This window comes from Caretta caretta, chromosome 2 (genome assembly GCF_965140235.1).
Source record: "Caretta caretta isolate rCarCar2 chromosome 2, rCarCar1.hap1, whole genome shotgun sequence".
In the NCBI taxonomy this organism is placed as follows: domain Eukaryota; kingdom Metazoa; phylum Chordata; order Testudines; family Cheloniidae; genus Caretta; species Caretta caretta.
Window position 1 is genome coordinate 183,491,216 of NC_134207.1, and position 15,345 is coordinate 183,506,560.

General features: G+C 42.1%; 1 protein-coding gene across 3 annotated transcripts in view; it reads right to left on the reverse strand.

The window, feature by feature from the left end:
* ITGA9 (integrin subunit alpha 9) overlaps positions 1-15,345 on the reverse strand; it is a 310,728-nt gene that overhangs the window by 14,248 nt on the left and 281,135 nt on the right. For 2 of the 3 annotated variants that reach the window (XM_048839011.2, XM_048839009.2), the window contains exon 27: positions 7,521-7,640. The exons of the other annotated variant lie outside the window; for it this stretch is intronic. In XM_048839011.2, the coding sequence (XP_048694968.1) occupies positions 7,521-7,640 (120 nt within the window). The remainder of the gene's footprint in view (positions 1-7,520; positions 7,641-15,345) is intronic. 3 annotated transcript variants of the gene reach the window in all.

Genomic DNA, 15,345 nt, shown 5'->3' on the forward strand with positions numbered 1-15,345 from the left:
AGATTTCTTAAATCTCAGTAGGAACACAATAGTAGCTAAATGCTACATCTTTTCTTAAATAGTGATTTATTTAAGATGCATCTCAATCCCCATCTCCTCTCTAAAGGAAAAAGAAAAACTCAAGAAAGATTTTTAGCTTTGTTTTAAAACCAAACCCTGGCTAAACTTTAAAGACTGTTGCTGGATTCAATAAAAAGTAACTATACAATTGTATTTTGATATACTTGACCTGCCAAAAATATTTGACTGAAAGTTGTATTAGTTCCTCAAGTATCAGCATAAGTTATGTGCTTAGTTGAATGAGTAAGAAATGGCTTTGATTGGTGCAAGTCATTACATAGCATTTCCCCTTGTGACACCAAGCTAAGAGTAAGAATGTAGACTAAACAAAGTATATTCTCCCTATTTTCAAACATTTGATTCTGAGGGATGACCATGATTTCCAATAAATGTGCATGTTTCCTTTCTGGTATCTGGAAATTTTGGGATCATATATATTTGCAACTTTTAAGTCTACACAACCGTGTGTTTCTAGGTTGGGATCTGGAGAATGATGATTGTTTTTCTTGTTGTTAAAGAGACTTTATGAACCACAAAAGGACTTTTCTCTTGCCAGGGGATTAAATTTGTTGATAGGTGCCAGGATGAAAGCTACAGAGCTTTAATGGTTCTGACATACAGAAATGCCTTGGCGAGCAAGCTCTCCTTTCGAGGACACTGAAGTCAGCGGAACAGTCACATCCAATATCATTATATTATATTTATATTGTGCATTTTATCCCCAAAGATAAAAATTGCATTTCACAAACTCTATGCATACACCACCCCTGAAATGCAGCCTGAGGTAGAGGACCGTAGACAAATAGTACACGGCACACAGAACAATATTAGGGAAAGGGGAACTTTTTGCCCAGACATTAGAACTAACCTTTTACTTGTATAAAAAGTGCCACAAAGTCCACAACTCATCTAGTTTCTAGAGTCTTATCAAAATTCATACTCACAGCATACAGTATACTGCATGCCACCCAAATGATCTATCTCAGGGGATGCCAGAATATGAACCTGTGGTTTCAGGAAGTCAAAGTTTTACAACAATGAGTGAAACTCACTATTCTAAGGGCTAAAGTGGAATTCAAGTGGTGCACAGGCCTTGTGCTGGGACAAGTTTCACTGTCGACCCCTAAAAACAACCACTCCAATGGTGCCATTCCTAAAGGATCTAAGATACCCATACATAATGTCAAACAACGTTTTATTGAGTCAAACTGGAGGAAATTCAGGTTCAAATGATACAGTTTGGGTTTTTAATTTTAAAAGTTAATCAGCTCTCAACTACAGTATTAATTATTAATTATTACTATTATTATTACTTCAGTAGCTCTTAGGAAGCCCGATCAAGGCCCATCGTGCCAACAAAGAAAACAATCCCTGCCTCAGACAGCTCATAGTCAGACAGGATGTAATATATGGACTAAATAGACAAATGTGCAAGAATGAGTGAGAGGATAATGTAACAAACCGAACAGAGTTTAACAGAAACATAGACATTACAGCTTGTCACTTGTCTAACCATTGCCAGCTGGTGGCAATTTTTAGGCATATAACAGTGGTGGGATTTAAAAGGGGACCAGGTGACAGCTTTTGCAAGTTTGATGAGGAGTTTTACTCATGTACAGTGGATAGCCTGGGAGAAAGCATAGTAGTACTTGATAGAGAAGAGGACAAGCAGGCAATTGAGGCTGCCATTGCTGGCAGAGTAAAGGCAGATGGTAGCTTCATATATTAGCTGATCTGATGGGAGATGGAACAGCTAAATGTTGAAGGGACTTGAAAGCAAAGACAAGGAGCTTATGTTTGATGTGGAGGAAGAGGGAGGGAACATTTTAGGTTGTTTAAAAATGGGGAGTGATTCCATTGACGCAAAAATGAAAATGGAAAATTCTCTAAATGAAATCAGAGGCAGATTTCTCCAATGGTTAGGTATGTTTACATCTTTATGTGCTTTGATATCTGTGCTCCCAGTCTTGAGACCCTGATCAGAGACTTTGAAGCTTGTTAGGTCAACTCCCCTGTTTATCTAAACCCCAATTATGCAAAGGTTTCCAATGTCACCACAGATCTTTCAATGAGCTTTAATTTTGAAGCACTGCCATTTTAACTATTGTTTTGTTCTTGAAATGATGTGAAAACAGGTGAGCTGGGGATTGACATGGCCAGTTTGTCAAAAATATGAAATGTCAATGAGCCTAAATAGGCTTGTCTACTTCGGGTTATCTGCTACAGGAGCTGTAAATTTAAAGGACAATCCCTGTGGTTCCTGCTTGGAAGAATTTGCTATTTGGTTTGAGAAATCTCCTACATGAAAGGTTGTGTAAGAAGGGCTATTTTTAACCTGTATAGGAAAGTATGGCCTCTGCCCCTTACTGAGATCCTCACTGGTCTTTGTGCCATGCTTATAGGTACTCTTGTTCCTCTCCAAGGGACTGACAATTTTATTCCTTTGCGGACCTAATATTCTTTAAAAAGACATTCAGGAGAGGATGTTGGTATAAGGACTTGCCAGGAAATGGTATTTAGCATCCACTTCCCTGAGGTGTCTCAGCTGCAGATAAAAGAGGGAGAGAGAATGTTTCCTGGAGTTGTAACACAGGATACAGAGCAACCACTGGCAAAGAATAAGTGCAGAGTTTTGTTTTGTTTTTCCTTCTGGCAACCAGTAAGCTGTGTGTTTTGGCCCATTGTATAAAGAAGACTTATACTGTATGAGGCCCTAAATAAGGGAGTCTCTCTTCCCAAAAGGGGAAGCCAGTGTTTGCAATGAGTCTCCACTACCTAGGTGAATTTCAAGTTGCTTTGTCCTTACAGAGTTTAAGGAATTTTCTGAATGCTCAAATAAGATGTAAAGTATTTACAGATACTGCACAAGAATATTTAAACATTATTCTAAACAGGGTTATACAATCACAGCAAGAAGACATACAGCCCATGCTTCTCCAAACAATATAGCCATGCACACATTTAAAATATCCTTTTTGTTTAATTTTTTTTAAAAGAACTTCATATTTCAAAGTTTGTCCTTTAGCACAGGACTGGCAAAGTACTGTAATCCCTAAATACGACGTTTAGATTATAGCCCACTGCACAAGCAAACATTTAATGTGTCTGACATTTTTATTTGGATTTAATCTGTATCTGAATAAGCCTCTGTCACTGAGGCAGTTCAAAGGCAGGACTTATTGACAAAATGATCAGCTCAGCAGCCTAAGGATGATACCCTCTTAGAAGAAAACCTAAAATGATATCCTCTCCTGGATGAAAACCACTGTGTCCTCCTAGAAGATAAAGGAAGGTTCTCAAACACTCATCTAACGACAAAGAGGGAAAACGGACCCTTGTACGGAGAGAAAACTAGGACATCTCTGCCTGATCAGAGACACTATTCTGCTAAAAGGCTTTTCTTTGCAATCCTGTCAAAGAGCCAAGTTCTAGAAAGAGGAGTGTATTACTGTAAAAGGAACATTCACAATGTTTAGAGCCCATTCCAATGTATCAAGAATACACAGACTATAAAAGAGTAACAGTAACCTTATTTATATATAAATTGGCACATGGATACCATGGTGATAGGCTCCTTTTAGAAACACCCTGGCTCACATTAGACAGAAAACTGTTTACATGTACAATGCATTCCTGAGAAACTAAATAGTGTAATCATGATGAATTTTAAACCTGTATGTTACAAATCCCTCCTTGTGTAAATCAACACTGTTCCATTCTATGAAACTTCTCTAATATCCTCAGCTGAGGATACAGCCCTTTGATTTTATGTTGCTTGGGGCTTTGTTTGCCTTTAACTTTTATCAGTTCAACAATGAATCATCTAAATCCCTCAATCCACAGCATTTTAAAACATTATTACTATAAATGTATTATTTATTAAAGGACACTATACAGAGGTACAGAATATGACGCAACTTGACTCTTTCAATCTATTATTTCTCAGTGATGGCATAATCCAGGTAGGTAGCACCCAAAAAATCCAGTTTCTGTGTGTGTCTACCTCCCTGCCCTGCTGCTGAATCAGCGATGCCGTACTAACACAGTAGTGCAACTGATAGTTTGCCAGTACTGTAGCAGAAACTGGTTCCTCCCCTCCCTCCCAGCCCCAAGCTGCTGGCAGCCTCTCAGCAGGTGTCATGGGAGTGGAATTGCTGCCCTTTCTCTGCAATTGAGAAGCACAATGTGATGTTATGAGCAATAATAGGACAGGAACTCCCAGGTGGCCCTGCATAATAAAGATCATCAGGCTGGATGTGGCCAAGGAAGGAACTCAAGGTGTATATGGAGGTAGCTATGGTCTATGAAGTAGACCTGCTGGAAGCAGGAGACAACGTGGTGAATAGGGCAGAGGAGTCCAGCATGGGTGAACAGAGGCATAGCAAACTTGGAAGAGAGAGTCAAAGTAGGGCTTAAATAGCTATTTCACTAAATCTTTACAAAAAAAGGGAGGGGGGCAAAATCCTGTTCACCTGCCTTACGCAAGAAGTCCCCTTGAACCACTGTACTCTCATGAGTAAAGCGAGGAGGATTTGGCCTAATCCTGAACAGAATGAAATCAGTGCCCTAAATCAGTAGTTCTCAACCATGGGTACACCTACCCCTGGGGGTACGCAGAGGTCTTCCAGGGAGTGCACCAACTCAACTCATCTAGATATTTCCTTAGATTACAATAGGCTACATAAACAGCGCTAGCAAAGTCAGTACAAACTAAGATTTCACACAGACAATGATTTGTTTATAAGGCTCTATCTACTATATGCTGAAATGTAAGTACAATATTTATATTCCAATTGGTTTATTTTATAATTATATGGTAAAAATGAGAATGTAAGCCATTTTTCAGTAATAGTGTGCTGTGACACTTTTGGTTTTTTATGTCTGATTTTGTAAGCAAGTAGTTTTTAAGTGAGGTGTAAGTTGGGGGCACAGAAGACAAATCAGACTCCTGAAAGGGGTACAGTAGCCTGGAAAGGTTCAGAGCCACTTCCCTAAATCATTAGAACAGCAGCTATGTACAGGGACATATTAATCACGATGTAAGCAGGCACCATTCTAAGAACTTCCATGGAGTTGTACTCGGTTAGGCCAGAGGTGAATTTGATCCATGGAGTGTAAATCAAATACTAAAACAATGATCAGAGAAGCAAATCCAGACTGGCTGATCTCATGCTATAAAGTTTATTATGTCTGTAAAATCATCTTAATGCTCTTGCACAATAGTAAAAAGAGCTTTTATTCTGAGTGAAATAGGCAGTCATAACAGCCCCAACAATGACACTGACTTTTAAAGCACCCAAAGCTCTGTCTCACATTTGGGCCAAATCATATTGTTATAACTATTACTTCACTCCAAGCTTTTTTTTTTTTTTAATTTGATATAAATCTATTTGGATTTTTATTGTCTAAAATTCAGGAATTACTTTAGGATGTGCCAAGCCAATTCTAGCTAATAAATCTTTACAATCGGGCAATTAAGATTCCCTTCAAAGGAATGCAATTTTCCGATGTCAGTTTTATTTCACAGCACTTTAATATTGCCAGTCACTTTTCACTCTCTACTTGCCATGAATATTAAAATATTTAATACTGGATTATTGTTTCAAAGCAGAATTAAAAGCCAACTACAGACTGCATCAATGTCTTTTTAGTCAATTTTTTCTACAACAAAACCCCAAATTATCTGTAGCTTTAATAATCCATATGGCCTACTGGACCAACTATTAAACTGGGACTCTAGACACCTGGGTTCTAGTCTTTGCTCTGCCCACAGTCTGCTGTTTGACCTTGGACAGGCAACTTCATCTTTCTGTGCATTAGTTTCCCGATCTGTAAAATACACATAATGTTACTGACCTCTTTTATAAAGTGCTTTGATATCGCTGGATGAAAAGGGCTAGGTATTATTATTATTACCTGCTGCTGTCATTTGGGACATTGTTCCTCAAAGCAATCAAATGACAAAATGGCAACTTCTGTGCATGCATTTGATTGGCTAACAAATCTCATTTTTTTACGAGGTTCAGAGAGCCTGATTCTCAATTTTAAGTAAGGGAGTGGTAATTGGTCGGTACTCTAAAGTAAAAAATGGCACTGAAGTCTGCTGAAAAAACATTGTGAAAGTTGTTATCCCTAGTAACGAAGATACCTTCACTTTCGGGTCTCTAACTACAAGAAACCAGTCTTATAGATATAACTATATGCAGCAATGATCCTTATTTCAAAGTTGTGTATCACCAGAATCAAGCCACAGGCCTTTCCTACCAGATACCTCTATATTTTGATGATTATTCTGCCATCTCAATCCTAGAGATTTTTAAACATTCTGTGCCATGGAGGGCAAAAATATTGCATATGTACCCCAAATTGGGCATGAAGAGAGATTTCAGACGACAGCCAATCATTGCTTTTCAAACTAAAAAAATACCCACAAGATAATCCTTGTGTGGCCATTTTTAACATGGAATTGCAAGTCACCTTTTGGGCCTAGCAACACACAGTGATGTATCCTTTTAGACCACCATTCAGCTGTAGCCCCAGAACCCCACTACAGCTGGTAGAATGAGTCTGTAGTGCGCACACTGTTAAACAGCTTGAATCAGGTAACTGTAGCTCTCTCACCACCAGTAAAATAATGATGGGCCTGTTCCTGTGTGTGTGTCCCCCACCCACTGGTAGCCTTGGCAGTGGCCTTTACATTTCTATTTTAAGAGGAATCAGAATAAGAGGTTCAAGTTCCCCATGCTTCAGGTGTAGCACGGAGAGCGGCCATCCTTCAGATGTCAAGATCTTGACCACCCTTACTCCATTATAATGTCTGAGACACAACAGGCGTTTCCTATTTTAAGGAGGGTAAGCACTGACCTTTAACTACCACCACTGGATTTTGCTTTGGGACATCAAGTAATTTTGTTCTTGCCACCTCTAAAAACATATTGGAGGGAAGGTCCCGAAGAATTCAAGCTTGATTGCCTCTCATCCTCTCTTCTTTCCTTGCCTTTACCTCCCACAAAAGAATAACCACCTACTGGTTTCTGTTGGGTATATACTGAATCTGTGACCTCAAGAAGCAAAATTAGCCTGACTTTTAGGGAAGCACTCTGCAGCTCCCATTGAAATCAGTGAGCACTGTGCCTCTGAAAAAATCTGGGAAAAAGTACCTGAAATTTAAATGAGAGCTAGTGATGAGTATGAGGAAGGACTCTCTTCTATCAGGAATCACTATTACAGCTTTCAATATTTAATGTCCTTCAGTGAAGATGCCAGTTTTCCGTTTCATCTCCCCTGATGAAAACTCTTTTGATGTTTAATGGCTTTTTAGGTGTAGATGGCTGTTTAGTTATTAGAGTAAATGGAAACTAAATGAACAGATAATCAGGATGCAGGAAGACATATGTACAATTTATGCCAAGGTTAGGGGCTAACCTTGGTGTTTGTGTTGTGTCTGACTAATGTCTTACCTTCCATAACAGCACAGCCAACAACAGGAAGATGAGAATTCCCACCAGCAAACTAATAGCAATGATCCATCCCACAACATAACCACGAGGCTCCAGATTGTGCAAGGCCTCAAAGACCACCTACAAAGCAATTAGAAAAGATCTTTTACAACTGGAAGCTGTACAGTTTTCCCTGGTACTCATCTTATTAAATACACAGCAGTGTAGTTTCACTGATCATATTTCTAATGTAAACAAATGTTGAGATGAACTGTACATAGCTGTTTAAAATGACAAGCATGGAATGTGTCCTCAATATTGTGCTTTCAGACTATTTTTTGTAAAGATTTCCTTAAAAATTGGATTTGAGTCTCAGTAAATATCATTCAACAAATACCTGCTTTGTCATTTTCCCCCAGATACTGATCTTGCTTCAGTACCTGCCTTCAAAAGTGAACAGAGGATTGCAAAGAACACTTTATCCTCCTGTTGGTACAAATTCCCATGACACTGAAAACGTTTTGCACTTCATTCATCAATTTTTCAATGGTGCCAAACTCCCACACCCTTCATATGGAAAACCGCATATGATGAATGCATAAACTGTTTTCACAGGAAGCAGAACGTTCCTCCTTCCTTCATTCACTGCCCCTCTTCACGAGATATGCAGTTTGAGTGAAGCTAGGGTTTCACTGGGGTCCTCCTCATTCCAGACCCATTCCCTGTGCCCTTTAACAGGTGCACAGTGAATGAAGAAAGGACTCCTGAGGATCCCTGACCTCATTCACTGTAAACTTTCCGCTACATATACTTCCCTGTGTTGCAATGTCAACCATGCACATGTCCTATGTATGGCTTTTCTTAGCTGCACATTTAGGTGAGCAAAATGTATTGCTCTTACACTGTGTCTGAATTTCAAAAGCTTATAATTCAGTCAATTCAAAAGCTATTTTCACTGGAAAACTCAGAAGTGATTCTCTTCAAGGGAGGCTATTTCCCTGTCAAATTTCATCACATTAACCTCAACCTCAAACAGCTAGGACTGTTTTTTAAAAGGGGGAAAGAGAATGTTCAGCTGTTCGCGTGGGAAGCCTGGGAGGGCTGAGAAGCAGGCTGCAGCTTCGCGCTCAGGCCCAGGGAGGTGGAGGCAGAGTGGAGGTGAGCTGGGGTGGGGGGGGGAGCGCCCGTAACACAGCAGGTAACCCCGGGGCGGGGGTGGGCAGGGGCGCCTGCTTCTCAGCCCTCCCAGGCTTCCCGCATGAACAGCTGATTCGTGGGAAGCTGGGGGTGGAGAAGCAGAGCGGGGAAGCGTGTTCAGTGGAGGAGGTGGAGGCGGAGTAGAGGTGAACTGGGGCCGGGTGTGGGGTGGGGCGGGGCGCTGCCGGTGGGTGCTCTGCACCCAACAAATTTTCCCTGTGGGTGCTCCAGCCCCGGAGCCACTTTTGATGTGATTAGTAGGGGGAACAGCCGCTCCCCCTGCTCTCCCCCAGCTACGCTCCCCCACCCCTAGGAGTCAGAGGGACCTGCCGGATGCTTCCTGGGAGCTGCCCCAGGTAAACACCACCGGGACTCCCCACCTCACCCCCCGGCAGGTCCCTCTGGCTCTTAGGGGTGGGGTGGGCACCCACTAAGTTGGCTCACGAGACCCTCCTGCCCAGTTCTGGGGGCAGTAAGGCGACAGGGGAGGGGGGTGGATGGGGCAGGGGTCCGGGGCGGGGTGTCAAGGAACGCAAGGGGTTGGATGGGGCAGGAGTCCCCAGAGGCCGGGGGTGGGCCACGACCTCCTCTGGGGTGAGGAGGGAACCGGTTGTTAAGATTTTGGTAGCTCATCACTGACTCCAGCATTCCACAGGCTGATATTGATGAGACTGGACTGTACCATTTGTGGAAGAATAATAAGAATACAGCTAAACTTACACCCATTTCTTCTCCCTCCATGCAAACAGTTTTCATACCAGTTGGTAATTCTATCTAGCCACCAGATGTTTGATCTGAATGTAGCATGAACAGCAGCAAATGTGTACAGGAAGCTGAAACATATTAATCGGTGGCTGCCATTTTCAAAATATTTTCCCACAGCCAGTTGCACCAGAACCCACACAGAGTTCTGCAACCATCAGCAAGGCCCATTTTCCCCTCTCTCTGCACTGTTCAAACAGCAGTTCAAGGCTACACCTTTCCTCAGCAGGCAACTGCACTGGGAAGAGAATTCAAGTACAGTCTGGAACTTAGATCCATGAAACCGTACTTCTCTCTACTGCATACACAAGGCAAGCAAAATGCAGACCTGTTATTTTAAATACAGTTTGCTCCATGAGAATGTGGTGGAAGTAGGTTTGATTAACTGATTCTCTCTACATCTGAGATTCCTTATTTTTATGGATTAAAAAGGAAACAACCAAATGACCAATAAAATAAAATCAACACCACACAAATGCGTTTTAACAAATGATTTTAACTTTTAACAAAAGTTAAAAAACTCCAAGCTGCCAAGATCACTTTGAAGTGAGAGGTTCCTCTCTATTGCCAGTCATTCTGGAGAGAAGCAGTGGTTACATTTACAATTCTTTGTGGCAACTGTTAGTTTCTTCCATATATTGCAGAAATTTTAGTGCACTGTTAACTTCTTTAGGCTTCTCATTGTTAAAGCAGTAACAATAATATACATCCACAGAATGGAGGGGTGTGTCTTTCAGATGATATGGTAGAATATTTTACTTTAGCAAAAAAATTAATCCAAATTCAAGAAAATGTTTCCTTTAAAGGAAAATAAATCAATGTGAACCAGCAGGTATCATACGCTGTTCCTCCCTCCTTCGGGAAGCACATAAGAATAGCTGGTGCCAAGTTTAAAGTTTTCAAATGTAGAACCTGGGTCTGATTGTGTGTGGTTATGAGTTTGAATTCTCAGAATAACCCCTGAAGGATGAATTCCCCCAAGCCCTTCTTTTTACTAAGCACAGAACTACTGGAAAATGTTTGAAGATGTTCTGAGCTGATCACGTCCCTAAGTAATCCCCTCCCCACCTCCCAGCAAACATCATGGCACTAACATGACATTTGCCACAATCACATTGTTCAGCTCTCATCTGTGACACTCTGTTGCTGTCTTGTCTTGTTTCCTTGCACTCTGTTGACATCAATCTGTTTTCTCTTGTCTCAGACTTAGATTGTAAGCTATTTGGGGCAGGGACTGTCTTTTTTGTTCTGTTTTGTACAGCACCTAGCACAATGGAGTCCTGGTCCATGGCCGGGGCTCCTATGTGCTACGGTAACACAAATAATGAATTATAATAATAATGAGATGTCCGTGCTCTATGGTAATTATATTTCACCTCAGAGGTAGATAAGCTCTAGCATTAAACATTAGCACAAAGTGTGTGTAAAGTACTTTGAGATGTCTGGATGGATGGAGAGTTTCCTGTCTCCTGTTGGGCTGTATGAAAACTGGTGTTAGGAAAATGCCACCTTGAGAAACCGAACATTTTATTTTTAATCTTCCTTGTATCACTGTGCCAGTTTGGAAAGATGATACAATTTGTCAGAGGCAGCTGGTTTCTAGTGGTGGCTACAATGTGCTTCTGTCCTCTAGAAATATAAACTGTTGCTCAAAAGACCGATACCACAGTTATTTCCCACTGCAACTATTGGAAAAAAAACTTTGCTATCACATATGCTGCTGGGCAGGAACTTTGGCAAATGCTGACTTTTCAGTGATGGCTGTCTGCAAAATTAGGTGATATTCTCTAGCCCCTTCATAGCATACAAATATCCATGTCACAAAAATCACTGTCAGAATAGGCCCTTTGTCAACAGATAGAGACCAAGGACGTAATGGAGATGGAGAATGGACTATAATGATCACCTCTCTGGAGATAGAACTCTTTAGTTCAGGTTTGAGGCTGGGATAATTGGGAAAAGCCTTCACAGTCACAGCCCAAGCTATGCTTGCTCAGTGGGTGGGGGATAAGAACTGTTTTATTCATTATCTGGTGTCTTCTAGCACTAAATCAACTGTAAAAATAAAAACCTATGACTATCTTCTTTATGGTTTTGTGGTTTGGAGAGGAGTGAGGAAGTTGTATATCTTAATTTACTTATCCCTCTGAAGTCCTCAAATTCTAACCACAACCAATCTATAGGCACAACAATGATCAATTGTCAAATCTTCAGTAGTCCCGGCTCCCCTGCATTCCTTTTTACCCATATTCCTAACAGAGAAGCACAATACATTCTGGGTACCATACACTGTTCTACATTTGGGGATACACACATTATTAAAAAAATATTGTATTCTACAGTAAACACCTGTGAGATGTACTGTTTTGGACCACTGCGGTACTTATTTAAAACAACAGTACTAGCAAATTGAACAACTTGTTCTTTCAAGTACCAGTTTGAGGGAATTCCAGTAGAGACATCATTCACACAGGAGTTTTAAGTATCAGACACTGAGGTACCCGTATGAAACGTTGAATGTACATGAGACACTTACAGGCAGTGCTTGGGGTGAGATATTTCACAACCTGTTCACCTCCATGGGATCTGTCAATTTCTTTCTCCAGGCCAACCCTACTTTTTGGGGTGTTTTGCTGCAGAAGCTTCAGGCATTTCAGCTTGGGTTCTCCTTCATCCATCCAGCTAGGTGGGTTCTCACTTTCTCAAGAGAGGGGCTGACAATTATTGGATTGGACTGAGTGAGATGAAATTCAGCCTATCCTTCCCTCCATCCAGATTCTGAGCAGCGTTTCTTCTTGCTTTACTGATAAATTGTATATTTCAACTGCTTTGGTTCATTACGAAATATAGTCAAGCGACCAAATAACCAATATCAGTCAGGTTTACTGCTCTAAGCCAATAATAATATAGTGCAGGAAGGTTCAATATGATACCAGTATCTGGGAACCCATCTCATGCAACATTAGTATATTCACCTTACACAGAAGGTGTGCTCCCAAGTTACTCCCCTACATCCATCTTTTTATACCTTTCCCATTTATAAGTAAAAGGTATACCATCTGAATCTAGATTTAGTGAATCAACTATCTGGTTTTTCATGGTGTGCCTCCCTATATCTTTGTTCATAATATGCCCACTCTAGGTCCCAAGAGCATGAAGACAGACACTTCTTAGGTTTGTATCTGGCTAGAATATTCATATGCCTTGATCCTGATGGTTTCCTAATCTACTTAAGCCAAAGCTGACTTCAACAAATGCAAGGTGTTATGGGATACTTGGCATAAGTGAACAGGATTATAGTAAAGATAATGGAATTCCTTCTCCTGTACAGAAGCAGTTGCATGACGCTGTCATTAGATCTGACAAGTCAATCACTACAGTCTTCTAGGACTAAAATTATTGTTCTGTGAGACACTTCCAGAGGAGAAGAGAGTCTCATCTACATGCTCCACATGGCCTCAAAGACTGCAAGTCTCACCTCTGTGAAACTACCAGTTATAAACATCAATTTCAGCCACTATGAAATTACAAAAAGAAAAGGAGTACTTGTGGCACCTTAGAGACTAACAAATTTATTTGAGCATGAGCTTTCCTGAGCTACAGCTCACTTCATCGGATGCATTCAGTGCTAATGCTCAAATAAATCTGTTAGTCTCTAAGATGCCACAAGTACTCCTTTTCTTTTTGCGAATACAGACTAACACGGCTGCTATTCTGAAACCTATGAAATTACCTGAGTCTTATTGTTGCAGGCACTAAGCCAAATCCAAATCCTGTTCACCTTATTCACATGATTGGACAGGGCTACTTGTGTGAACAAAGTGAGCAGGATTTGACCTATTGACATCAGAGCGAGAACACATTAGAGGGAGCCAACAAAACTCAGAGAAACTCCTGATACTGCCTTTAAAATTGATATCTACTAAATCAATGATACATCTGGGGGAAGGGAGCAGAAGGAGACTCCACCAGTTGAAAGGCATTAGATGCACTGTCCTAAGGTTGGGGGTTCCAGGACCACCACTCCCAAGAGAAGGAGGCAGGTGGTGGTGGTCGGGGACTCTCTCCTCAGGGGGACTGAGTCATCTATCTGCCGCCCTGACCGGGAAAACAGAGAAGTCTGCTGCTTGCCAGGGACTAAGATTCACGATGTGACGGAGAGTCTGCCGAGTCTCATCAAGCCCTCGGACGGCTACCCCTTCCTGCTTTTCCACGTGGGCACCAATGATACTGCCAAGAATGACCTTGAGCGGATCACTGCAGACTACGTGGCTCTGGGAAGGAGGATAAAGGAGTATGAGGCGCAAGTGGTGTTCTCGTTCACCCTCCCCGTGGAAGGAAAAGGCCGGGGTAGGGATCGTCGAATCGTGGAAGTCAATGAATGGCTACGCAGGTGGTGTCGGAGAGAAGGCTTTGGATTCTTCGACCATGGGATGGTGTTCCAAGAAGGAGGAGTGCTAGGAAGAGACGGGCTCCACTTAACGAAGAGAGGGAAGAGCATCTTCACGAGCAGGCTGGCTAACCTAGTGAGGAGGGCTTTAAACTAGGTTCACCGGGGGAAGGAGACCAAAGCCCTGAGGTAAGTGGGGAAGCGGGATACCAGGGGGAAGCACGACCAAGAGTGTGTGAGAGGGGAGGGCTCCTGCCTCATACTGAGAACAAGGGGCGATCAGCGGGTTATCTCAAGTGCCTATATACAAACGCACAAAGCCTGGGAAACAAGCAGGGAGAACTGGAGGTCCTGGCAAAGTCAGGGAATTATGATGTGATTGGAATAATGGAGATTTGGTGGGATAACTCGCATGACTGGAGTACTGTCATGGATGGGTATAAACTGTTCAGGAAGGTCAGGGAGGCCAGAAAAGGTGAGGGAGTTGCACTGTATGTAAGGGAGCAGTATGACTGCTCAGAGCTCAAGTATGAAACTGCAGAAAAACCTGAGAGTCTCTGGATTAAGTTTAGAAGCCTGAGCAGCAAGGGTGATGTCGTGGTGGGAGTCTGCTATAGACCACCAGACCAGGGGGACGAGGTGGACAAGGCTTTCTTCCGGCAAGTCACAGAAGCTACTAGATCGCACGCCCTGGTTCTCACGGGTGACTTCAATCATCCTGATATCTGCTGGGAGAGCAGTACAGCGGTGCACAGACAATCCAGGAAGGTTTTGGAAAGTGTAGGGGACAATTTCCGGGTGCAAGTTCTGGAGGAACCAACTAGGGGCAGAGCTCTTCTTGACCTGCTGCTCACAAACCGGGAAGAATTACTAGCGGAAGCAAAAGTGGATGGGAACCTGGGAGGCAGTGACCATGAGATGATCGAGTTCAGGATCCTGACACAAGGAAGGAAGGAAAGCAGCAGAATATGGACCCTGGACTTCAGAAAAGCAGACTTTGACTCCCTCAGGGAACTGATGGGCAGGATCCCCTGGGAGAATAACATGAGGGGGAAAGGAGTCCAGGAGAGCTGGCTGTATTTTAAAGAATCCTTATTGAGGTTACAGGGACAAACCATCCCGAAGTGTAGAAAGAATAGTAAATATGGCAGGCGACCAGCTTGGCTTAACAGTGAAATAAGTGCTGATCTTAAACACAAAAAAGAGGCTTACAAGAAGTGGAAGACTGGACAAATGACCAGGGATGAGTATATAAATATTGCTCGGGCATGTAGGAATGAAATCAGGAAGGCTAAATCACACCTGGAGTTGCAGCTAGCGAGGGATGTTAAGAGTAACAAGAAGGGTTTCTTCAGGTATGTTGGCAATAAGAAGAAAGGCAAGGAAAGTGTGGGCCCCTTACTAAGTGAGAGAGGCAACCTAGTGACAGAGGATGTGGAAAAAGCTAACGTACTCAATGCTTTTTTTGCCTTTGTCTTCACGAACAGGGTCAGCTCC